At 43.2% G+C, this 26,666-nt stretch overlaps 2 protein-coding genes across 5 annotated transcripts in view; one reads left to right on the plus strand and one right to left on the minus strand.

Annotated features, from left to right (window-relative positions):
• Window positions 1–276, minus strand: part of NGEF (neuronal guanine nucleotide exchange factor) — a 41,848-nt gene extending 41,572 nt beyond the window's left edge. Inside the window, exon 1 of the mRNA XM_064457209.1 lies at window positions 9–276. Coding sequence (XP_064313279.1) covers window positions 9–276 — 268 coding nt within the window. The remainder of the gene's footprint in view (window positions 1–8) is intronic.
• The window catches only part of NEU2 (neuraminidase 2), a 34,877-nt gene extending 8,817 nt beyond the window's left edge, over window positions 1–26,060 (plus strand). The window contains exons 1-3 of one of the 4 annotated variants that reach the window (XM_064457213.1): window positions 17,259–17,398; window positions 23,057–23,261; window positions 24,964–26,060. In XM_064457213.1, the coding sequence (XP_064313283.1) occupies window positions 17,382–17,398; window positions 23,057–23,261; window positions 24,964–25,902 (1,161 nt within the window). In that variant the 5' untranslated portion in view covers window positions 17,259–17,381 and the 3' untranslated portion in view covers window positions 25,903–26,060. Of the gene's footprint in view, window positions 1–69; window positions 1,396–1,480; window positions 1,938–17,258; window positions 17,399–21,140; window positions 23,262–24,963 lie in introns of those variants that run through there. The other 3 variants (XR_010373838.1, XM_064457214.1, XM_009502345.2) reach the window with 3 other exon arrangements.
• Window positions 26,061–26,666: the final 606 nt, after the last annotated feature.

A 26,666-nucleotide genomic window follows, 5' to 3' on the forward strand; every position in this document is an offset into this window, starting at 1 on the left:
GTACTCACCTGTAGCACACCCCATGTGCATTGCCTCTCTCGAAGTCTTTCTTTTTTCTCTGTTCGGCAGCCTCATGGACCGGTAGTACCTGGAATTTCTTTGAATGGCAATGTAATGTGTGTGTGAGTCCTCCTCATGGGTCACCAGGTTAGCACCTTCTGACTCTTCCTCACCTTCAGACACTGAAACTGACTCCCTCAGTACCTGCTGAGAAAGGCCCTGCTGGAGCCCACCAGTGGAGACCCTGTGAGAAGCTTCTCTCCCATGCACATCCATGGCTTCCAGATCTTCTGTCTATTGCAACTGAGATGATGGATCAGCAGCAGAAGACAGACAGCCTCCACAACTCCATCAGCTTTCTCTGAGTTAGAGCTGGAGATGGACAAACAAAACCTAATGAAACAGGAAAAGAGAGGACAAAGTTCTGGTTAGTTCAGAGGCTGTAGTGCATCATCTGTTTAGGATAATGGCAACTTCCCAGGATGTTTTTCTGAGATTATCACCTTACAAGTCTTATTCTAACATCCTGAATGTTGCTTTGACATGCTTATGGTTGCCCTGCTGTGGCACACTGTAGTGCTACAGATGTTACTGGAAAATGTCATACTTGCTCAGTTAATGACCACTCCCTTTTGTCACTTGTGAGCAGTAGATTACTAGTTGATTTAGAGTGAATATAGGTAATGGCCATGTTCATGTTTTGAGGAATAGAAACTAAAAGCTGAAGAGAAAGCTCTGTTAATCTGTATATTATCTGTGTACTTCTCCCTGTAACAGAACAATTAATGCCTTTTACAGGGCTGGGTGCCTTCTAACACTTATTAACAGCGCTCAATCATGCTGTGCTGTTAAGTGAAGAAAAATCCATACCTGTTGAGAAGTGAAGGTAGAAGAGACAAGATTATATAGCAATAGAGAGACTTGATTTTTTTTCCCAGAGTTGCCCTCAAGTGTCAATGTACCCCCTCAGCGACACGAGGACTTCACCACAGGGGTCCTGCCTCTCTGTGTCAGTACATGGACTATGCCAGTCCTCCCAAACATTTTTAGGAGGCAAATTGCTACAACAGCAAAACAGCAGTTGATCCTTCAGTCTTGGCAAGACTGGGTAAAATGTGAACTGATTACTTAAGCGTTCGCTGCTGGCTTTGTCTTGTTGAATTCTTACAGCTGTCAAACCCTTTCTAAGTACATGATGTGATTTTGTGACTTATGGAGCTATGATGAATAGTAGAAAGAGATGCTGTATAGGAAATGTGACTATAAATTGAAAGTTTGCTGAGAGAAGGGCATAAAATCATGCTATGGATTAGTCATTAGATGCTGCTTTGAGAAGTTATACCTATCACTGTTTTGTACATTACAGTATATGCCATATACAAGATACTCTAGAAGGTGAGTGTCTCCTTTTTTGTTCTGGGTCTTCTGCAATCTCTATGAACCCATGTATGCCATAAACCTTTTTCTTGCTGGCCTTCAGGTCACTCCAGCTGACCCTGGCACATCAGGGACAGTTGGGACATCATCTGTGAATCTTCTGCTTTCCAGAATTCCTGAGCTGCCCTATGTTTTACCCTTATAAAGGGAGAGTCACTACCTGAAATCGTGTGCTGGGCCTGAGTCGTTCTGTTTCCTGGCTCTACAGATGAGAAGGTTTGCTTTCTCCTTTCATAACCTCAACCACAGCATGCAGCTCATCACTGCTAAATTTGGATCCTGACTTCAGTTCTGCCAAGACTTTTTGATTGTTTGGAATGGGTGGCTGCTCTGGGACTGTTTCCAGTGGAAGTGTATGAAGGACCTGTTTGTTGGTTGTGGTGTTAAGTTTGGTTTGTAAATTACTCTGAGGTATAGAGATTAACTAAGCCTGCTTCTGTTTCTGTGACTCAGTGGAACAGTGAAATAAAAACAGCTGCTGTTGGAGACAGCTTGAAAAGAAAGAAGAGGCTATTTCTTTTTCTGTGCCTTTCTTACTGTCCCATGACTAAATCCCCAAAGGCTTGATACTTGCAACTGTGATGGAAGCATTTCTGTTACCTGGACCACAATTTATATTACACGTATAATACTTCCTAACCCTAAACCTTAACAATCACTTATTTTATATTTATTTCTCTTCTATAAACTGTTTTATGCCTTGCCACTCGAGGAGATGAACCTGTAACAACCTCCTCTACATCAAAGTTCCTACGTGCTTCCAGTGGCCACCCCTTGTCTGTATTACTCAAACTGAGGCAGAGAGCTGTCTCTTTTTTGTGGCCTTTGCAATGTGACATAGTTTTCAGTGCTTAGCAAACTGCTGCTGGTGTTTTCCTGAACAATGATGTAAACTTTTCACAGGCGCTCCTCGCCAGTCTGGAGTAATTTCAAAACCACATGAATCTCCAAAGGAATCATTAGGCAAATAGAGGCATGCGTGCACGTGTGTGTGAGTGCGTGCATGTGTGTGTGTGTGTGCATGCATGCATGGAGAAGACAGTTTTCCCCTTTCGCTTAGCTGGTGAATAGGAAAGTGCATGCATGTCATTGTTGGGCTTTTACAAAGATACTTGGTAGAGAAGAAGCCTCCTGCGTGGCTAAGTGAAACTCACCCAGCTGGGTTGCCCAAAGACATAACTATGTGTTCAGTAGCCCTGTCAAACCAGTGTAGTTATCTTTGCCAGACACACTTTCTTTGGTCCATCAAAGGAATGAAGGGTGTCCATCCTGAACAGTTAGCTTGCTGTCAGGCTACTAAAGGGTCCCTAAAAAACAAGATGTTTGACTCGAAGTGAATACAGCAGTGGATGAGAGAAAATTGTAGAATAGAATCATAGAAACATTAAGGTTGCAAAAGGCCTCTAAGATCATCAAGTCCAACACCACCATCCCTCCTAAACCATGTCCCGAAAGACTTCCATGTTTTCTAGGAGAGGAAGGGGTGAGGGGACATTTTATTTATTTTAGCAGCTATAAACAATATATATTTTTTCACTTTCTTCAATGAAGAGTTCAAGAACAGAATGTATTTCTGAAAGCAATGCATCCAATCCCAAAATTGATACTCTAAGAAATTATTGAGAAACCATTTACTGAAATGTCAATCAAATAGTCCTGGCTTTTGCAGTTGCTTTAGGTGTATTAAAAACTAGGGTCGAATTTAAAGGATACATTCAGTATTATGTTATTTTGGTAGCAGTCAAGGTATTCAGTGACAGCGAATGAATGATTCAAGCAGGTGTGGACCATAACTATCCTTGTCTGAGTATCTGTAGTGAATTTTTGAATAAGGTATTCACCTCGGATAATCACAGGTAGGGGAGTGTCAGGTCTTGCATCAGGAGTAACCCATCCCAAATATATTTATATGCCATCTTGAGATCACATGTCTTGCTGCAGCGTCATCACCTACCCAAATGTGCTTTGCAGGCAAACCTACTTCCCTGTAGTTCAAGATCAAAGTAGCAGTCTGCAGGGAAAAAGAGAAAGATAAGAACAGTATAAAACCAGCCTGTGATGCATATACGGCAGCACTAGAGATATGCATTTTGACTCACACATAATTCAGCCTCTAGGAATTTGACTGTATAGAAATTTTACTTGCCAATGTAAAAAAATGGCATTTACCAGAAAATGCCTTGAATTTGTACAAGAGCAGTTGAACTTGGGGATGTTAGGTAAAATGCTAATAAAAATTGTAAAAGGGACTGAGGTTCCTAGAGCAGTGTGGACCCAGACACGTGGATGTGTGTGGGAACAGGGACTGCTGCTGATTCTGGGAGGGTGGGACTGGATATGTTTTCAAGGCATGGTCTGGCTGTGGATGCCAACAACTAACTGCCGGTCCCTAGTGTACAAAAAGAGTGGGCTGATAGGGATTCAAAGGATATCAGGTGTATCAAAAGAGCAACTCCTTTTAATAAGTTAGATCTAATCAAAGATAAGAATGTTTTTAGTAGCAGAAGCTGCAGCCTGAAAGCTGAGATTGCAGCTGTGTAGACCTGCAGGTATTTCAGATGGGTTTAGTCTGGTCAGAGTTTGATCCGGCAGTCTGGAGCAAGAGGTATACTCTAGTGCTGATTGATCATCTCTCTGTTTTTGCTCATCTCACAGAGTGCCAGGCGGGTGCAGCTGCATGAGCCACCGAGAAGGCAGACTGTGTGGTCTGTCGCTGGTGGCAGCTCCAGTGGGCACTGGTAGCAGAGGGAGCTGCTGGGGGCTGGCAGCCCCAGAAAGTCAGGCTGGCTGCCACAGCTGTTGCTGAAACGAGGGGTGCAAGCGGTGTCTTAGCTGCTGGGAAGAGCCACCTCCTTTCCCCACTGAACCTGCTGATCCACATGCCCTGATCCTTCTCTCAGTAGCAGTTTTCCAGTGCTCCAGCACAGCAGAGCAGGCAGCTGGATCATGGCCACTTTGCTGACCCTGGTAATTTGCCGCCCTGGGTAATGTTATGCCTGGTGCTGGCCCTGAGCTGACAGCCTCTGTCTCTGGGAGAATTTCTTCCACACGCTCCCTTCCACTGCTATGAGGCAATCATTCGCCTGTGACTTAGCTGTCTCCCTGCACTCAGCCTTTTCTGTGATAGAAGGGGTGCAGTAGGATGCGACTAGTGGCTCTGCTTGCTGGTGGATCCAGTGCTTCATTAAATTCCTAATTCCCCTTTAAAATGGGAAGCATATTGTCTGACTGAAAAGTGTTAAGTACTGTAGAAAAAAAGTATATACTTAAAGAATGTTTAATGATTTTGAAATGAAAAATGCTCAATTTGCCGATATTACATGATGCTGTTGCCTAGTTTGGAAGGGTAATGAGGATTGCTTCATTAATATCAGAGACAGGCTGAAATCTCCAGCTATGCAACTCAGGATGTTTCAAAGCAGGAAATAACAGGTATGAATACAACTTGACTGTATGGTTGTTCTTTATAGGGGTAAACAGTCACAGAAGATGAATTGCCCTTGTCTGATTGTATAGCATGTCCCCACCACTGCCAGGGACAAGATAACAGTATTGATGTGTCTGAGTGGCCACACAAAATATGCAAGGATTGTGTCCCACCAGAAGGCAGGCAGGTGCTTTCACTACAAAGGGCAATGAACCCCTACACAGAGTTATCTAGTTGTATCTAGTTTTGCCATCACCTTAAATCCACCCATGTCTGGATGCCCCTTTAAATTACGTATAGCTCAATGAAAAGTTTTGGGGCTCAGTGCAGAAATTACTCTCTTGGCTGTAGGGTTTTTATGCTGTAGAAAGGCAGAAGATCATATAATCTTTTCTTCCTTTTTACGTCTTGAAGTTGTTTCAAGTATAAGCCTATTAATGACTCATCTGGAAGGTTTTGCATGCTGAATGTAGGGGTGCACATTTCACATATATTTGATGAACCAGATGGAGCTCTTTTAGGACAGTATTTTGTCTTCAAGCCCTCATAGTTAACATGGCTCCTTGTCAGTCTCACTTCTGGTCCTGGCAAAATTATGGAGAAGATTATTCTAGGAGTTACTGAAAAATGCCTGAAAGACAATGCACTCGTTGGTCCCAGCCAGCATGGGTTCTCGAGGGGAAAGTCTTGCTTAACAGACTTAATTTCCTTCTATGACAAGGTTACCCACCTAGTTGACCAAGGGATGCCAGTCAACGTAATCTTTTTGGATTTCAGTAAAGCTTTCAATACCGTCTCTCACAGTATCCTCCTGGACAAAATGTCCAGCATACAGCTGGATAAACACATAATGCAATGGGTGAGCAATTGGCTGACAGGTGGGACTCAAAGGGTTGTAGTAAATGGGGTTACATCAGACTGGCAGCCAGTCACTAGCGGGGTTCCACAGGGATCCGTCTTGGGCTGGTACTCTTTAATGTCTTCATAAATGACTTGGATGCAGGACTGGAAGGAATACTGATTAGGTTTGCTGATGACACAAAACTGGGAGGAGATGTTGACACTCTTGAGGGCAGAGAGGCCCTGCAGAGAGATCTAGACAAGTTAGAAAGCTCGGCAGTCACCAACCGTATGAAGTTTAACAAGGGCAAGTGATGGATTTTGTACCTTGGGCACAGCAATGTCTGGATTTACATACAGACTGGGGAACAAGAGGCTGAAGAGCAGCCCCATGGAAAGGGACCTGGGGATTCTGGTCGATGACAAGTTGAACATGAGCCAACGATGTGCCCTGGCAGCCAAGAGGTCCAACCGTGTCCTGGGGTGCATCAAGCACTGCATTGCAGCTGGTCGAGGGAGGTGATTGTCCTGCTCTATTCTGTGCTGGTGTGGCGTCTCCTCGAGTATTGTGTGCAGCTTTGGGCGCCACAGTATATTAAAGATACAAAGCTACTAAAGAGTGTCCAGAGGAGGGCCACAAAGCAGGTGAAGAGTTCAGAGGTGAAGCCGTATGAGGAGCAGCTAAAGTCACTTGGTTTGTTCAGCCTGGAGAAGAGGAGACAGAAGGGAGACCGCATTGCTGTCTACAACTTCCCCACAAGGGGAGGAGGAGGGGCAGGTGTTGATCTTTTCTCTCTGGTGACCAACAACAGGACCCAAGGGAATGGCAGGAAGATGTGCCAGGGGAGGTTTAGGTTGGATATTAAGAAAAGGTTCTTCACCCACAGGGTGGTGGAGCACTGGAACAGGCTCCCTAGGGACATAGTCATGGCGCCAAGCCTGGTGATATTCAGGAAGCACTTGGACAATGCCCTCAGACACATGGGGTGGATTTTGGGGTGGTCCTGTACAGGGACAGGAATTGGACTTGATGATCCTTGTGGGTACCTTCCAACTCAGGACATTCAATGACTCTATGAATATTTCTTCTTTAAATACAATCTGAGTGTACATGCAAAGGTCAATTTTGCTGCATCTGATCAGTTTCTTTCTAAAATGCTTTAATTATTTTGAAAGTCTTGTGCAAAATGAAAACAAACCTCTGACTCCCACTGCCATCAGTCCCCCATTCTATCCCTGCTCATGTATTAGGCTTTGATTTTTTTCCCCTCTTCCACAGTTTTAAGTGGAGTACAATGTCATCTCTAAACTATTTCACTCTGCATCATAATGAGGTGAAAACATCTCTGTCAGGTTGGGGCATAGTCCAAAATCCAGCAGCAGGCCTTACTCATCAGTTGCTGTTCTTGCTCACACAGGTGCCAATCCCTTAGGGAGTGCCACGTGCGGGTGGGCCCCGCTGAAGGCACTGGGGCTCCACGCAGGCTCAGGCCTGCATTTGCATCAGGAGATATTTCTGTCTGAGTCAGGGGAATAGTAACACCCACAGACTCAGCCCTAGGCTCGGGCAGATTTAGCTCTCAGCAGATGTAGCTATGAATTAATTTAGTCTCATCAGTGGTTTAAGCTAATGCACAGGCTTTAAGACACTGCTAGTATAAGTGAGGCACTCTCACGTGTCCTGTTGAGCCACCCCAACTACAGGGCGACTAAATTCCAGCAAAAGGATGCACAGGCTGCTGGGCATGGTAACACCTTAACCTAAAGCCATCAGGGCCCTGAGATGCCTGACTATATGTGTATTTATGTTTTCATTGTTACTGGTTGAGATAACCCCCGTTGGAACTGTTAACAGTCCTGACCCTTTTTTTTAGATAGTGGCAAGAGACAGTTAAGCACATATCCCTGTCCAAAGCAAAGGTACATGACATTTCACAAAGGAATTTGAACTATTTAGGTGCAACGCCAAGGTATTATTTGATTAAGGCACAGGGGTGGAGAAACCAGGAGGAGCATCAGAACAGACCAACCAGAAAGTGAGACAGAGACCAAAGAGTTTCACAGCAGAAGCCAGAAAAAGGCAAACAATACATTTGGGGCTGGCTGAAAGAATGTAAAATTATTTGACCCCATGTGTTTTCAGAAAACAAACATTTTGTACTTACTTTGTAAAGAATATTGAATTCTGTCATCAGTCCTAACAGAATCAAACTACAAGCCCTCTGATTTTGAGATAGTTTATCAGGTGAGAAAGGTAACACAATGGTTTTATTGCAATGATTTAGTAATGGTACCTTATTTATAGCAAGCAAAACCAAGAGAGAATTATGCAGTTCATTACATGCTTGTGACAATAAAACCTTTATGTCTTGTACATACGTTACAGAGAACCTGTTTTAGAAACACTTCAGAGACTAAAAATAAATACATTGGATACATCTAATATAGCCTCTAAAGCCATGTGCTGTGGAGACACCATGAGACCAAGTGAACAGGGCTTCGAGAGAGAAACTAGTACATTTAAAACAGCTAAAAATTGCTCAGATGGCCTTGCTAGATATAAAAATGTTTCCAGAATTAAATCTGGCATTGTGGCACCTTCTATGGATAGAGGTAAGCATAAGTGTGTAAACATAGACACAAAATGAGTGTATCCTATAAATGGTTACTTACATGCAGTAGAAAAGGATACATGCCTACACATATTTCCCTCTGCATGAAACATGGAGTATTTATAGCAGCTACTCCGTGTTAATTAACTAATATAGATCAATATATACTTAATGAATAACAATAAATAACTGCAGATTTTTCTGCTGCCGGAATAATATTTTTTTTTTACTGTTTAGTGATTCTTTACCAGTCAAAAATAATGACTAAAAATATGTGCTTTCTTGTATACCACTAACAATTTTCATCTCTGATCATGGATGTACTTGTTCAATCCATGTATCCCAGAGTCGTTCAGCCCTATCCCATTGCATTCCATGCTTCATCCCCTGGGTCTCATTATTAGATGTAGCTATGGACTATAGCTAAGACGTTAAAGAATTCCCTCTCTGGAGCTATTCTACGTGTGTGTATATGTATGCACATATATGCATATAAAAACACACACGTGCTCTCCAGCTGTGTAGGGGGAGTCAACCTAATTTTTAAAACATACAGAAGAGCAGAAGTGGAAATCTACAAGTCTTCTGGTTTTCATTATAAGCTCTTAAAACTAATTAAACAAACACCTGGCCTTATTTTTATTCTTTTCCTTAAATTAATGCACATGCAATGGTGAATGTACATCCCTGCTTGAAGATTTTGGGAGAATCTCAAGAAGTAAAAGGTATAAAACTCATCCTGTTCCTCTGACATAACTGACATCTCTCTCTATACTAACAAGAACTCGTGCCTCTAGAGGAAGCCCCCTTTCCTTTTCCCTGCTTATTATGAAATGTTGTTGCCCCTAATGCCATCCCATTCCTTATTTCTGCTTAGAAGATACTAGCTAAATCATTGCTAAGTAGCTGTTGTCTAAAACTCATGAGGTTTTCTGGGCTTATCCCTGGAAGGTAAGTGAACAATTAAAAAACAAATCACAGCATCTCCTAGGCTGGGGGGAGTAAACCGCTATCAACTCAGGGCTAGGTGCAAATCACAGGACATGGCCTCAAAGCATGAGATACCAATGTACTATGCAAGTACACAAGAAGGCCCTCAGCAGCCTGCCTAGTGTTCTGTCCTGTTTTACAGGGTTGCATGTGGGAGTTGTGAGCCCTTGTTCCTTTTTTTTTTTTGTTCTCTTCTGTTTGGACCACGTGAAGCTGCCATGGAAAGAATATGCAACATAGAGCTTACGCATAAAAAATTAAAGGACTTGGGTAAAGAAAGTTTAGTCTTCAATGAAATGGTTTAGTCAAGAACATGGTATAAGAAATAATGTCCTGGGTATAATGCTGTGTTGAAAGCAGAGAGGTTTAGTAATGCCAGGATGCTTAGAAGAGGAGTTTAGCAGAAGTCTCGGTTGAAGCTTTTCAAGACAGACTTGTTAGTAAGCAGACAGGCCCAGTGTCCCTGGGGCAGACAACACCTGTGCTGCTTTTGGGGAAAAATATGATGATGTCCACTTCTATTACTAGATTTGCTGGTTGTGTATGAGACACCTGTTATGGAAGAAATGAGCACGGGTGATTATTTGAACTGTGGAGAGGTAAGAACTCAAAGGGGGTTTTGTTTGAAAGTTTCCAAACAGAAGCAGGGAGAGAAGAGGGCTGATTGTGTTGATCAAAGAATAGTAGAGCTCTCAGTTTTTCCTCCCTCCGTGGTTATTGGGTGGAGGGTCCAAGGAATGCCTGTTTGGTGAATCTGCTTGCAAATTCACAGATGCAAGGGAGCCAGAAGTCAACAAGACAACAGAATCCTTTTAGACTGGTTTCTACTGGTTTGCAATGCCAGGCGGGTTTGGAGTGCTGCTGTGCCAGGCTATCTTTGTCAACTGCATCAAGCTAATGTCAGCCAATTTCAAACCTGACATAAGCCAATACTATTCTTATAGCCTGTTACGCTGATATCATGTGTCTTTAGTAACTCAGGAAAAATACTTGATAGACAACTCTGAAAACTGTGCAGCAAACAGCATCAGTCATGCAAACTTGCCCTCCAGAAGGGCTCTTTTTAGCCTGGCAAGAAGGGAAGGTTGCAGAACAGCTGCTCCCAATGCAGAGCAGTCTCTTCTCTTCTAGGACCAAGGCACTAGCTCAGGGCTTAAGCAATCACATCCAGAAACACACACACACTTGCCTCCAGGTTGCCAGCTACAGCACTGGACAGTGAAAAACAGGCACACTTGCAGTGCTCTCTGGCTGCCTGTGAATCCACAGTAAGTCTCCATTTTTCTGTCAAACAAGTGACATGGTCTCTTCAACCATAATTCTGTAGCTCACTGTGAAAATTGGTAAACCTTTCCTTCTAACCCTCCTCTGTTACCCTCCTCTTCACTCCCAGTTTTTAAGCATGGAAAGAGAAAGGCTAGGATGCAGGTAGTCAATCTCCTGGCTGTGGCACTGAATTGGGTCCTGTGAGAGCAGATTTTATTTCTCAGCTTTGCTGTGGTTGCCTGAGCACATCAGAGGTTTTCCTGGGTCTTTGCTCCCCACCTCTAGACTGGGAGTGTTATACTATAGTTTATGAATACCCCTGTATTTCTCCCATAGTGTTTTTTCTTCTGAGTTACGTGAGCAGGAACTCAGTGTAAGTAAAAGAGCATGACATGAGATAGCCTGACTGGTTCAAAAGAGCTCTAGACAATACTGTAATTAAAGAAAAAATGAACCAGTTTGGGTATTCTCTCTTTTTTGGTTGTTTTTCATTTGATATTTCCTAAATTTCTGGCCCCAAGTGAAAAGCAGGCATTTTGTCTAGATTTCCGGTTCCTCAGTGTCCCTGTTGCTCTTCCTAAGTTTTATTTGGGCTGGCTGTAATTTCTTTAAGAAGGGGTCATTGTTTCAGGAATTGCTCCTTTTTGGACCAGCAAAGTCCAAGTTTTGTGGATTGAGTAACCTGGTAGACCTGTTTTTTTCACAGACATCTGTTTCAAAGATGATCTTGGCTAGGAAAGAGAAGGCAGGGAGGAAACAAGGTTTCTAGATTGTTTTAGGTTTTACTGAGTCTTGCCAGTTTTTCCTATTGTAGAGCTAATGGGGCTGCTTCCATGGGGTAGTGCTTGGAAACATGAAATACTGCCTCCAGGCACCATTGTGGTAAAAATGATGATACAATTGCCTATAGAATCATAGAACAAGCTACTTCCTAAAGGAGAATTTGAGTGAAAACCCCAGGTACTGGCCACATACTCAGGGACAGATAATGGTAATTATATAGTTAAAGCATTTTACATTGTCTTGCAAATGTCCTCTCCAAATTATGGCAGTGGGGGATAATGGCTTTTTTGTCTCTGGGCATGTCTTTTCTGGCAATTACTGTGGCATTTCACACATACCTCTTTATTTACAGTTGGTCTTAAAGCAGATTGGATTTATCAGTCCCAGTTGGAGTCTGGAGGAAATCAGACCTGAATAAAATTTCTGTCAATCTCTTAAAATGAATGTCAGCCAATTAGTCCTTTTTGCAAGTTCAGTGAAATGTTTTAAAATATTTTTGTTATTTTAGTGCAATTTTCCTACTTTCAACTAGATCTGGAAGTGGCAGCTCCACTGTAATGGTTGAATCTGTTGATAGTTTTGTATCTCAAGAGCTAAATTGTTCTTATGAGATTTGAGTCCCTGTTTACTCTGTGCATTTAAAAATATACCTAGTTGCTGGGACAGAGTTCACAGCTACACTGCATACACAGCAACAGCAACTGGTCTCCCAAACATGAAAGGAAAGATCAGCTGAGGAGAAGGATCAGCCTGGCAGTAGTAGGAAAATAGGCTGGTTTTCATATTTCCTGTCTCTATTTAATTTAATTTTTTTTTTTAAAGCAAGATCGCACATAAACATTTGCTAGGAAAAATCACAACTTCTCCTGCCCCTGGAGAAGGACACACAGTTTGGTTGATTGATTTTGGGGATGTTTGCTGTTTAGTTTGTCACATTAATGCCCATTCTGTGGAGGCTGGGTTTCCCCTCTGACTAGGTTTCCTCCCTGCAGTGGTTTTCATGCCTGTCAAGCTGTGCCAATGATGCCTCCCCTCTCTGTCAGCCAGTATTTCAACAGTGTCACAGCTGTGCTCTGTCTGGGTTGCACAGGACTCCTTCAGTGTGACTTCATGTACAGAGAAAAGTTGGTTCTTTCTCAGGCACTGGATTATTGCCTTTGTTTGTGGCCTGAGGTTTCTTCCCCAGACTGTTCCTCTTCCAGTGTCCCCCCAGAAAAGGATTTTACTCACCTGACAGCAGTCTGGGGCTGAATGAGTCTCTCATTTGCCATTGGGATGAGGTATATCCAACGAGTCTGGACTAAACTCCCCCAAGCTGTTAGAGGTTTGCAATTCAGTTGTGAATCCTGAGGCAGGTATGTCCTACAGAAGATCCCTGTCCTTCAGTCCTTGTATGTTCTGTCAGTTTTGCTTGCCGGTGAAGTTTCCCTCAGACTTTGTTTGCTCAGTTTCCAGAGTCACAGCAAACATAATTTAAAGGAACAGCTTTCCCTTTAGCCAGATAAGTTAGTACAAACATGCCCTGAATGTCCTTTGCACTGCTTGTGCCAAAGGCTTAATGACAGGGCATTGTTAAACTTTCTGTATAAATCTTTAACAACTGGGTGAAACTTTGGTCCAAATCTGCAAAATCAAGTCAGTGGAAACAGTAAATGGTATTTGCTTACACTTTTAAGGCTCACTGGCTGAGAAACTGCTCTTCATTTACATTATTTACCGCCATTTGAGATTAAAAGACGTAAGTGTTTAGGAGTATTTTTAGGTTGCTGTTTTGTAATTTCATGTGTGTTCGCATACCTGGGCACTGAGGTGGATATAGCAGAGACAGCCTGGTTTTATTTTAAGGCTTTTTGTGTCTGTGCATCCAAAAGCCTGCTATAATTTTCACCCTTGAAATACTTCAATTTCTTATTCAGGTTGTGCTTACATTTGCTGTTCTCTCCACTGGGCTTGGCTGCTATTACCTGAATGTCCCTTTTCTGCAGGCAGCTTAGAGCCCAATGCTTCAAAGGAAGACAAATAAGCCTGTAATTCCTGTAGATACTTATGCACTGCTATACTTATGAGAGTTTTCCTTCATCCTTGGATAACTCAATTGGTATTTTTAAGCCTGTAGTTTGAACAGCTCTTACAAAAAGCATCATATCACCTGCTGAAGTTGATGCTAGTCTTTCCCTTGATCTTTCTCTTTCTGAAGTTTTTGGCCTTGTTCATCTCAAAATATTTTAATTGGCCAAAACATTACCCTGTTCCTTTAAAAATGCAGCTGTATGCTTTGGTTCATATGAGGTAGGTCATCATAGCTTCATGGTTGCCAGTGTTAGTGTCCCTTTACATCAGCTGAGGGCCGGGCCTGGGCATAGAGGGCTGTCAGCAATTAATCCTGTAATGATTAATCAAGGTCACCATCAGACCTGCGCAATCCTGGGCTGTGAGCTAGCAGGACACAGGAATGAGGGATGCACTGGAATTCAGGCTCCTCTCTGTCACAGGAGTCGCTCCAGGGTGAATCTAGCTAGCCTTGTGCTTTAGACTTGCTTATCTGAGTGTCCCAGCTCTGGCAGAGTACGTGAAGCAAGGGACTCTGGTTTTATTGCATTTTCCAGTCATTAAATTGCTCCAATGACTCCTTCCGAGTGTTGCTATTTTAAGGACTAAATAAATCCTGCTTCTACAGTCCCCTTTTTGTATGTAAATCTCACTACCTCTCTTCCTTTGCTTCCCATAGATTATGCCATTCATTTTGTTAGAAAAACAAAGTAGATTTATTTTTTTCTGTTCCAAATGGGCAAAGTAAATGGAAAAATGTTGTAACATGTATCAACGGCAGGCTGTTTACTGGACATTGCCTCTCACAGAGTAAGGAAGCTTCCCTGTGACAAACCCGCAACTCACCGTGGAGTGTCAGAAGGCATACAGGTCTGCTATGGGGTGATGATGTTGCCCTTTGGGTCAAGGGAGTATTTTTTGGACTTTGCCAAATTCTTTCCATGAGGAGAGGAAATAAATTGTAAAAGACTATTATCTACTGGGAAAGAAGCACTGGCAACATGATTCTTTGCTTACTCCTCCTGATGGCAATCAAAAGTAACTTAGCTGGAGTCAATGGAGTGTGAAATGGTACGAACCTGAAGAGTACGTGCTCATCATACCTGTTGCTCTTAGAGCTGATAAGGATAGTGAGGTGCTGGTTTCAAAGGTGCACAAAGGCTCATTTCCTTATCTAGAATTGGAACAAAGGAAAACAGCAGATATTTCCGTGTCCAGTGAACCCTATTTCCCAAAAAGCTCTGCTATTAGCATTTGCATATTACATTCATTATTATTATTATTACTTTCACCTTTCTTATTGGCTTTTCTTTTTTTTCCCCTGACAGAGCAGACTTTCAGTCAGATCCCAGGTCTCTAGGATTTATGTTCTGCACAAATGATACCATATTCCCTAATGTCCGGAGAGCACCCCATAGCGTTTTAACTGAAAATTTGCAAAACCGTGTAATTGCTCTCTCACATGGCCTTACTCCATAGAAGACCCCTTGATTTTAACTATAGCTGCTTGATGACAGCTGCTACACTGTATAGTGTAGCAAAAATACTGATTACCTGAGCAGGGCTTGCCTTTCTAATAGTGTAAGGAATCAATGGATTCAGGTTTGAATGTTTTGCAAGGGAAATATACATTGATAATTTTTAATGGACTAGGTATCACTCATTAAATAATCTCTCTTGTTTTCCTACTGATTTCTTTTCACAGGTGCTCATGAGCATTAGCTTCTGAATTCTTTTTCTTAGCCTTCTTTTGCAGCTATCGCTGTATCTTTCCTAAGAGGTGGCACCCAAAATTGAACATGGTCCTCCAAATGCAAATGCTCCATTGTTCAGTATTCTGTCATTATATTATCTTCTGCATTATTTTTATATCCACTTATTAATGCACCCACACACCCCATTTGCATTTTTTAACCTTTTTAAAAACGTTTTCATTACAACAATCAGATGTAAGGGCAATGAAGTAAGCGTGGAACAATAGAAGTGAAGAGCTTAATTCTCCTCAGACCTATACCCATTTTAAACTTCACTGGTGACACTGATTTTGAATTACACCAAAAGGAAAGAGGGGGGGATCAAACCTAGCATGTCTACACTGAGACATACATATTTTATAGTTAACAAGGAATGATTTTGTAAAACAGTCGGAGCACACAACGTGTTGTTTGGAAAAAGCGCTTTTTCTTTTATCAGGAAGGAGGCTTTTTTGCCGATAGAGGACTGCAGTATGGGCCAGTGCCTGAAGAGCAGTGCTGGAGGCCTGGATGCTGGCCGTGCTTGGCAGTGGCCATATAGGGAAAGCACCACAGGGTCCCCACTTGGCAACAGTGTGGTTGTCTTGCATAGGAACTGGGGCTCACCCAGGTTAACCTCACAACATGACTAGGCAGTGCATTCTTCATTTTGAAAGCCATTCTAGGCTGTTACCCTCTGCACAGCCACGTCTGATACCTGCCATGGGGAGTGGGCCAAAGGCAGGGCAACCCAGACAGCTGCAGAGGAAGGCAGGGGCCTTGCTTGGAAAAGAAGAGATGAAAAGGGGTGATGGGAGGTGGCCAGAGGCACAGCCACATAGAGCAGGGAACCATGCCCACCACAGCAAACCATTTTTGGGACTTCCTACTCTAAGAAAAGATAGTCAACCAGTTTTAAGCTGCGGCTGGGCAAGGTGATTTCTGTTAAACAAACGAGCATTTATGGGTTGTCTGGCTGCAGAAGCAAAGTGTGTGACTCAGAACACCACTTGAGTAACACTGCTGTTAGCCAGGGAGCAGAAAAAAGGTGAAGAAATCCACAAAGCAATCGTTCATGTCTGGCTTTCTGGCAGACTGTGCATTTGCAGTGTCTTCAGTGTCTCTCTTCCTTCCTTAATTGCTTCTGTTTTTCTTGACTCTGGATTTTCTCCAGGAGTCACTGTTAAAAGTTATTATCTGGTGGATATCAACACCATAGTCTCTGAAGGGACTTTTCCTCACATTGACTATTGTTTGATTCCAGGTAAAGCAGTGAGATATAAATGCCCTCTGGCTTCTCTTGTGTGTCTCAGTTACGGCAATACTTTACTTGCCCAGCTAGGCAAGGTTCATAAACATGGGGTGTGGTTTTATGATAATGGCTAGCTGCCAGTCAGAGAGGTGAGTCTGTTCCTCCTGTCAACAGCTTCATGCTCCTACTCCATCTACTACTGCAGATCCTGCTGCTTCTCTGACTTCTGCTGATGCAGTCGAGGACAGTGACCTAGCAGAAAACTGTTCTTTTTTTTTTTTTTCTGGATTAGTTTTCTGCCAGACTGACATCCTCTGATGGCTTGCCAAGGTAAGACAAGCATCAGTGCTGGCACAGGAAGGGATACAGGGTTGCTTAAGAGAGAGGAAAGATAGTAATATAGAAACATTACATTAATTCTGTTGTTTGGTTCCTTGGTTATAAATCCACACCTTCGCAACTCCCTGTTTGGCTTGCACAGATCAACTATAACTGCCATCAAATGGGGAGAATTTTCTTCCTCCATTTTCATTACTAGCAAGATCTGTTTGCAGCATTGCTACTTTCATTGTTTCAGATCACTTCAAAGACAAGAAGCATTAATGACAGCAAAGGAAACACAGTAGAGAAGAGAGGAAAGCAAGAGAAACAGCAAGGAAATGGATAGGAAAGATCATCTCTGACAGCAGCAGCACAAGGCAGTTGTAAAATCATTTGCTTGGGTACTCCCAGCAGCTGCAGGTGCCACCTCTAAGCCAGCCAAGGCACAGCTGGGAGAAGGGGTGATGCCAGCTGGGACCCTAGGCTCATACTCTACGTTCCACTGCCTTACTCTCCCCATTAGCTCATTGACTGCAGCTGCTGGGATGGTTTGGCCCTGGTAACACCTCCACAGAGGCTGCTGGGAGCTGAATCTGCGTGCATCAGCTTGTCATTCCTGTACTGCTGCCTGGGGACTCCTGCATTAACCCATTTCTTCATCCAGAAACAGCATGCTGGTGGATTGGAGGTAGGTGCAGCCAGCAGAGGAGTATGTCAGATTATCATCACCTGCTGGTTATAACCATTTTCTGGATTCTTTGGGCAAACTTTCCCACAGCTCAGGAGCACTGAGAGGAAGTGCTGGGAGTCTGCGTGCTGGGACCAGAGGAACTTTCCCCTCCTCAGCACAAGGGGACAAGGGGACCAAAAAGTAAGGCAGCGTGCTGAACTGTATAACCATTGGCAACAACAGATGGTCCACAGTGCTGTCAATCCATGCAGGTACAAATATGCTGTTTAATGACTATGATAATCTAAAAGTCTTTCCCTAGTGCTTGTCAAGTTCACATGGAACCTCCCCTTATATGCAAAACAGGTTTGCTATTTAAATGTCAGCTTGTGTGTACGTGCTAGCTGTTGGCTTTTCTTGGGGATCCAAGACAGCTGACATTGCTGCCAATATAAATAATTTTGCAGGTTGGAGATTAGTTGGTAAGAGTGTGGTGAGCTTCCCTTTTATCTAATCCAATAGGAGTGCCTTTTGGTTTGTGGGGTTTTTTTCCCCCCTTTGACGTGACTTCCAGGAGACACACAGTGAAAGAGGTATTTATTTTTTTTTCTTTCTTAAAAAAAAACAAAAACAAAGCAACTTTTTCATAACACTGGACATTACTAGAAAATAAAAAGATACAACATTTAGTAGGCTCAAGTAGGAGTGCAGTTTGTGCATTCCTCCACCAAACAAATGCCAAGAAAAAATACTGCTGCTTCATATAATTCCTCTCTGGTGCTAAGAAAAGCTGCACTTTAATGCACAGGAGCTATTGCCAGGCTGAGCCACAACATTTTAAAAGCAGAACTTGATAGATTGTTTAGGAAAGTATGTACTGGGGAGGCTGAAAATCCCCTTGTAAGTGTGGTATAAAGACTTTACAACAAGAAAAACTTTCTGTTTCTAGTGTGGTTAAAATGTTTAATCCAATTGGCTGCTGGATTAAAGTAATTCCAGTTTTGTGCCTTTTCAGTTTTGAATCCTGAATGGTTTAGTTTGTTTAAAGTTTGTTGTTTGACAGGTCTTGCTGATAACTCTCCTTTCTGAGTTTGCATTGAGGGTGATTTATGGGACTAAATAAATGTGTGCTGTCTGGCTTGTTAAGGAATCCCATAGCCTAGATTTAGTGTAGGATTTGGTCTAGGGGCGTAAGAAGGCTGGAGATGGAGTGCTCTGATGCTGTGCTTTGGCAGAAGTAGGCACAGTGACGCTGCTTAGCTAGGAGGAAAAGCTTGCACACAGGAATACACTGTGCAGCAAATATTCTAGAAGCAAACTGGGTCTTCTGTTTCTTAGCCCTATACAACTGGAACATGACTCTATGCAGTATCCCAACAGAAATGTATTCTTTTCTCTAAGTGAAACAAGAAATGTGTTTCAGCATAGTGCTTAGTTGACTTCTCTAAGTTTGGCAAACACTGTAAGTCCATGTCTGATGTTGAGTAGAGAATGACCACACCTGGATTCTTGTGCTTGCCTTGAAAAGCAGAATTTTAGTGGGGTTTTGCACGTGATTCTCTTGGGATTTTTTTTGTGTTTCCCCTCCAAAACCTCCCTGAATAAGTTAGATCTCAAACAATCTGAATTTCTTCAAGAGCAATCTGTCTCCTGCAGAGTGCAGAGCACTCTGACAGGGACCAAAGAATAGAGTTCAGCTATTACCTCATTTCTGCTGGTTTGTTTTTAAAGACATACTGTCACTTCAGCTTGGATCTGAACATTTAAGGACAGGTTTTTACAGAAGCTGAGGCCAGTCGAAATGTTATCCTTTTTAGTTGCTTTTCTTGGAGAGGGTTAAAGCAAATAAAGATGCAAGGGCTCATCCTGCTCTATAGACAAGTCCATGTGAGCTACCTTGAAGGACAGAAGTGGAAGGAACAAGTACCCTTTTCTGGTGTCTACCAGCACCTATCCACTATTGCAACTTGGGCTCCTTCCAGGCATCAGATCCATCATAGATTCATTTATTGACAAGTGTTATTTCTTTTGACTCGTTTGGTGTACTGGAAACAGCCTTTGCTTTGGAAATCATTATGGCTGTGTAACTTGCAAACTATGAGTAATGGCTTCTTCCAGTTTAACTTGCCCCTTTTCTTACATGTTTTCGTTGTGCCCATCTTTCTCCCTGTCCACCCAGTTCTGTCTGGAGGTGAGGTACAGTACTGGATCCCAGTGCAGCAGCTTCCCTGGTGCTTTGGAGAGGACTCGCAGGTAAACGTCAGCCTCCCTGAATGGCACACTTCTCAATGATAAGTCTGGGAAATAAATTCAAAAACTCCAGTAAATACAAAAAAGCAGAAGGGAATACTGGCTACATGATAAATTTCCCTTCTCCTCACCAGCATCTCTGTCATCTGGAAAGAGGTTACTAGCTACCTCTTTTTCTCCTAGGAAAAAATTACCCTATCAACTCCCCTTCCCCTTTCTTACCCCTTTACCTCACAAAACTACAGCTAACTTTTCCTCTCCAAGGTGACTGAATTGATACAGGCCTGAGCAGTTGTCAGTCTGTGTACAGCTCTCCAGTATCCTGCTTGTATTTCAGGCTGTTGTGTTCTCGGAAGTTTCTTTTTCCAGTTATAGTTCTTGGTCTTTCAAAAGATATTGCCATGGTCTACAGACTTTGTCTTGCCAATGTCCTTAGATCATGCTGGCTGCAACACTGCCACCTTCTTCTTCCTTGTAGGCAAGCTAGTGCTATTTCAATAGGGTTTAGGAACAAAGTAGCATTATGGACTCATGCATCCCTTTGTGATTTAATCTCAGAGATACAGGCATGTATGACTTGAACTCCTGCAGTGCTAGAGTGTGGGCTTTTGAACTCTCCTCATGTGGCTGTCCTGTTGAGGATTTGCTGTCCTGTCAGTGATTTGTGGACTTTTCTTCTCTTTTATTCAGGAGGGTGCAGCTAGTGGTTTTGCCTTTGAAAATATGTAGAGGTCAAGAGAAAAAATCCTTTCAATTGGCTGGAGAAGTAACTAAAGCAGCACTTTTTTTAAAAAAAAAAGTATTAAGAACTTTAAGCTTATTTAAAGATTCTGCATTTTTGATTCTGTGTGAAACTCACTGTTGTGACTCAATCTCTGCTTGAGGATCCACAAGGGAGAAGGTAGAAGAAGCTGAATACTGACTTTAAGTGTGTTTAAAAAAGGATGGAAGAGTTTCTCTGCAGATGGATACATTGTGTGTATATGCATACAAACATAGTACCCACATGGTGTGTAGGGAGTATATATACAAATATGTATGTGTGTGTGTATGTATACACACACACACTCACACATATCCCTGTTTAGTTTCTGAATAGATAGAAGAGTCACTTGGTTCTAGTATTTTCCTTGATTATAGCTGCAGGTGCTGTGTCCAGGAACCTTGTTTCTATGGCAGCTATTCCCAGCCTTTTAACATCCCACCTTCCTTCAATCCTCATGTGGCAATAAGAGGAAGAGTGTTGTGACACCCACACTGAGCATCTCACAGAGGGACTAAGAGCATGGGTGGAGATGTCTGCAGATGACAGGCTCATATGGGAGGGACTTGGGTACAGTAGGCTGCAGCACAGCCTCTTGTGGCACTGGTCTCTTGGTTTTCCATTGGGAGCTTTGTGAAGCAGCCCAGGTCTCTCTCCCCCAACCCCCCACCCCCTTTCTTTTTTTGCCTCCTTCTTGCCCTGCCCTGAAGCAGGATTGCAATATCAGAATGGCATCATGAGCAGGAATGCTAGGGAACCTGTGCTGCACTAGTCAGGCTGACTAATCTCCCTTTAAATAATCTCCCTTTAAATAGTCTGGAAGTACTGTAGTGAGCTCCTGTTTCAGGAGCCATGAGAATACAGCCACGACTGTGGTCTATATAAATAGCCAGACCCATGCTGGTAAGTAGTGAACAGCATAGTTATTTGTTCTATGAAGGTCTTCCTATTTTCTTCATGTTGTTGTATGGATAGCTGCAATTGAATTCTGGTAATGTTTCTGTTTGGAAGCTGTGCTGCTGCCTTCTCCCAGACTGCCGTATTGTCTGTGACAGTGAGGAGCCAGCAGCCACCCTTTGCAGATAGACTTCTAACCCCAGCGGCTTTGCATCTGCATGGCAATGGGGCTGTGGCTTGCTGGGGTCTGTACAGCTGGGTTTCGCTAAAACTGTGCAGTTCAGACCCTTTTGATTAATGCTGTGACTTTAAAAATCTCACTGATATTTCTAGCATCCGGAAGGTGAAAGCAAGGAATATTTGAATACTCACTGCCTAGCTATGGATATGGATAAGAGCTTAAGACGACGGTCCTTCTGAGAGGAAGATGAACTTAGCTTATCTGTGCTGTCTGAACTCGGTAATAAGGCGGGGGGAAGTAGTTAACCAAGTCTATGTTATTTATGCTGACTAATAAATTTTCTCTTGTAATATGGAAGAGTGGAAACTATTCTTCAGGTAGGTACATGCACTCTGCAGCTGCACAAGCAGTCTTCAGTTTGCCTCTATCTGGTCCTAAATTATCAAGACAGCCTTCAAAAACATAAGGACCTGATACATGGCCAGTAGCCACTCTAGTGCTTTCCAAGATTTAGGTAAATAGGAGAATCCTCAACGAAGAGCGCGCTGAGTCTTGCCTCAGCTGAGGTAGGAGGCATCTGAATTTCTTACTCATAGTGTATTGTCATCTTCTCCCTGCTGTCCTACCCACTCAATGCGTCAGAGATCTAAGGCTTTTTTTTTTTTTTTACCCCTTGTCTGCTGAGCCAGATTCAGGCCTTCAGTTTCTGGTATATCATGTCAGAGACCCTTTTTCTTTCTTTCTTTTTTTCTTCCCCCTCTGCTCAGACATAATTCCCCATAGCCAGTTGGTTTTTATCAAGGTAAATGAGCTCACAGGAGAGCCTTGGTGCAAGAGGATAGAGGGCCAAGTGGCTCTGAGGGGAGAAAGAGTCTGCGGGGACATAGCACAGATGAGTTACATAGAGGCAGCTTCCCTAAACGCCCCCTCATGCTTGCCTTCCTAATGTTGCTTTTAAGTCCCTGTACAGGTGGCAAGATTTTTGCCTGGCCAGAAGTCCCACCTGATGTAATGTTACATCTTTCTTTTTCTTTTCATGCTCAGTGCTTACCATCCTCAAACAGAGGCACAGCTGAGGTCAGGAATTGCCTCAGTGTGTCATTTAATGGGACTTTAAGTTCATATTTGGTAAAGCAGAAGTTCTGTGCTGGGTTTTGGAAACACCATCATCAAAGACAATTATGGTCTCTGAGGGAAAATACTATAATGTTTGATTATCAACAGTCTTCTGAATTACAAAGCAAACCCACAAGAATCCCTGTGAATTTAATTAAAAAGAAAAAACAAACCACAGACAGCTTTTTCATTAACTGTATTTAGTGTACTTAACTTACATCACTCCAATAAGATCAACCAGGCTGTTCCTGGGGTAAATCTGGCCTGTGTTGCCAGCTGTTATGCAAGACGTGGGTTCTCTTTGGAAAAGCACAAGAAAAAGACAAAGCTGACAGTAGCAGAATTACATTTCGATGAAGGACAGGTTCCACTGGGTAGGGAAGGCAAAAAGCAGTGGAATCTGCCCTGTCACATTTTGCAGGGCTAAGGATGGGTCAAAATGCAATGCAATTTGTCTTCTTCCCTCTAGCACAATGGCTTCATTTCCTATCTTGAAGCAAGAGACGTTGTTCCAGAATGGTACATGGAGCTATCGAATTCCAGCCCTGCTCTACCTGCCACGTTTCAGCATCATCCTGGCATTTGCTGAGGAACGAGAGGATGTGGTGGATGAACATGCCAAGCTAATAGCGATGCGCAGAGGCGTGTATGACCCAACCATGCACCATGTTCAGGTACCAGCATGGGGAGAAAATGAGGGATACTACGCACCTGTACTGTTCCTGTGTTCCCAAATGAGTTGAACCTGTTTGCCCTCTTGCTGTAGGGAGAGGGCAGCTGCTTCTTCTCCCCAGTTATAGGAGACAAATCTGGTTGTAAGTAACATGTGTCATAACTGTTGGGGTTCAATCCTGTGATTGGGCAGCTGTTAGGGAGACTAAAGTGGGCAGGTGCAGCAGATTTTCTGGGGATGGCTTTCACCCATCGTTGCAGAGCTGGGGAAGCAGGTAGAGAGATGGGACAAAAGTCCTGTTGCGACAGCAAAGATGTGGAGGAGAGGCAGAATGCGGAGTGCCACAGGGATAGGGAGGAGTGAATTAGCAATTAGTGACTTCTTTTTTTAATTCATCTTCTTAGGACTAATTTCTGGTTTCAGAAACAATTGAGAACATCTAGTCTCCCCACGCAAAAGAATGTAGCCTGGTTTGTCTGTGCAGTGAATTGGCTACCTTATTAATCTTCCAGTTATTATTAACAGTTATCTTGCTGGGTGACTGGGCGTGGTGGGTACTCTATTTATAATCATTTTTTGCATTTGCAAATGCATTAATGTCTGGGGGGGAAAGTAATTTTATTTTTCTGTTCCAATCCTTCGTTGGTGACTGGTTGTCTTAGATTATAGACTCTTAAGAGCTGGAGTCTGCCTAGCAGAAGCAGCCTCTTAGTGCACCTACAACGTCATACCATTCCAGTAACATCTTGTGTAACCCCCTCTAATTCACTTAAGTAGGGCTCAGTTGGTCATAAACTTAGTAATTTGTGTTCACATGCCACAGTTTCTTTAAATGGAAATATTAAATATTCCAAAAAAGTTAATACTGGTTGAACAAAGACATGACCAAAAAGGGTAATCAGCAAGTCAGGGTAGAAAAGCTAATTAGTATAATCTTACTGGAAAATACTGCTTCTTTTACCAAGCCAATAACATTACGTAGGAATAATTTTCTAATTGCAATGTTAGTGTTAGAAATGTGATTGTGTTACGTGCTATTCATTTAAAGAAAGACAGGGCTTGGAGGGTGTTACACCTGCTCTGCGGCCTATTTTCTGCATCAGACAACTTGGGGTCCAAATTTCCACACCAGAGTGTGTAAAGCCATGCAATCACCTCTAGCAGGGTGCCTCAGTGTAAGACGGGATGCCCATTCACACACGGATCAAAATGGAGGAAAAGGAGTCTCAATGGAAAGGAATTTGTCAGCAACCAGGATACTTGAAATGGACCCAGTTATATAGCTGACTTCCTAAGAAACACTGACACAGCACAGTGCTTGTACCAGCGTGCTTTGACCACTGGGCATGTCCGTGTGTCATATAGATATATATTTCTGAGATTTTCTGAAAATTCAGCTACTGTAGTTTTTAAACAGTGTCATTGGACACTAGCTGCATTGAGATACAGAGCTATCAGCTTCTCAGTGAGTAGTAATTTAAAAGGACATAACCCACCTGTTTGGTGAAGCACATGTGCATTTCACTTACATTTGGTGACGTCAGTATATTGTCTTCCTATTTCTTGCTTTATCCACTGACTTGCTTCTCTTTGGTTCTTCTCATGCTCTTCTGTAACTTTATCCAGGCATCCTTACACTGTAATATGGATCTGTTTGTAACGGTGTGTTTCATTCTTGTCTCCCTTCACATGGGCCCTGGCAGTGGAATAGCATGGAGACCATTGTCAGTGCGCAGCTGAAAGACCACCGATCTATGAACCCCTGTCCTGTTTATGATGAGGTCTCAGGGAAACTGATCCTGTTCTTCATAGCTGTCCCAGGAAAGATCTCTGAGCAGCATCAGCTCAGGACAAAGATCAACCTGGTACGTCTCTGCTACGTCACTAGCACAGACCAAGGACACACCTGGAGTGCTGCCCGGGATGTCACCGATAGCACCATTAGCACTGAGTACAAGAACTGGGCCACTTTTGCGGTGGGGCCAGGTCATGGATTACAATTGCTCAATGAGGCCCGGAGCCTTGTGATTCCTGCCTATGCTTATCGTATCTTGGACCCAAAGCAACACCCCACCCCTCATGCCTTCTGCTTCATCAGCTCTGACCATGGGGCAACGTGGGAGATGGGGAATTTCGTGGGGGGGGAGAGCGCAGTGGAGTGCCAGGTAGCAGAGGTGCACTCCTGCGGCAGGAAGGTCCTCTACTGTAATGCAAGGAGCAGCAGAGGAGCCAGAATCCAGGCTGTCAGCTATAACCATGGGGTGGACTTTGATGGAGGCCAGCGGGTTGAAATGCTAGTAGAACCTCCCTCTGGATGTCATGGAAGTGTTACTGCCTTCCCACCTCCCCCTGAGGCCAGTTGCCAAGATAGTTGGTTGCTCTACGCTCATCCTACAGACCCAAAGGGTCGAAGAGATTTAGGAATTTACCTCAACAAAAGCCCTTTACATCCAGCACACTGGACAAAACCAAGCATTATTTTCAAGGGCCTTTGTGCTTATTCGGATCTGCAGTACATGGGAATTGGGCCAGATGGTTCACCCTTGTTCTCCTGCCTCTTTGAATATGGGACCCACCAACAATGTGAAGAGATAATCTTTGTAATGTTCACTTTGAAGCAAGCCTTTCCATCAGAGTGCTGAGTCTCGAGCCTTTCCATCAGCATCCCTCTGAAAAACACCTTTGCTGATACTTCTTTTCTCTGTCACTTCTCATGTTTCAGCAAAAGGGTTTTTGTAGTCCTCCTACACCCTTAGTTTGGTGTAGGCTTGTGGCATCTGTAGATTACGAAGTCTATTAAACATACTAAAACTGAGCATGTGTTTGGTTTGGTTTTCTGTTGCCTGTTCTCACTTCTCACCTTTCCCTTTGGCTGTCATCTTAAAATATCATGTGCTCAAAACCAGCATAACCTTTGTGTAGGGCCTCTCACCTTGAAGCCTGTGATAGACTTGATTAGGGACGTGCATGCTGACAGCGTACGGACTGTGTGAGAACAGAGGGCAGTGATTTTATGCTGCTCTGTATTTAGTAAGTTGTGGAGAAAGTGCTAGAGAGGACACCGGACTTACTGCCCTATATCTGCTGTTACCTTCTTCAGAACACTGTTTTGGCTCTGGTTAGGTGTGCTGCTTCTTGCAGTCAGTGTAGGACTTGCTGGCAACTCTAGCTTTCTGGGCTTCTCATTTCACCAAGGCCATGGGATGCCTTGCTCTTGGGGTACTCCTTGCCCACTTCTGCAGTGGATTTGGGTTTGCCTTACTGAATTCCCATCCTCCCCACCCCTCTCCGGGACTTCTGTCTAACTTAGCCTTCTCACTTCCCATGCTGTACGTTATTGCTTATTTGCCCTTTTGCTTACACTGCACTGAGAAGCTGCATTTTCTCATGTGCAAGAAAACCACAG

Source organism: Phalacrocorax carbo, chromosome 7, assembly GCF_963921805.1.
Source record: "Phalacrocorax carbo chromosome 7, bPhaCar2.1, whole genome shotgun sequence".
Classification (NCBI taxonomy): Eukaryota; Metazoa; Chordata; class Aves; order Suliformes; family Phalacrocoracidae; genus Phalacrocorax; species Phalacrocorax carbo.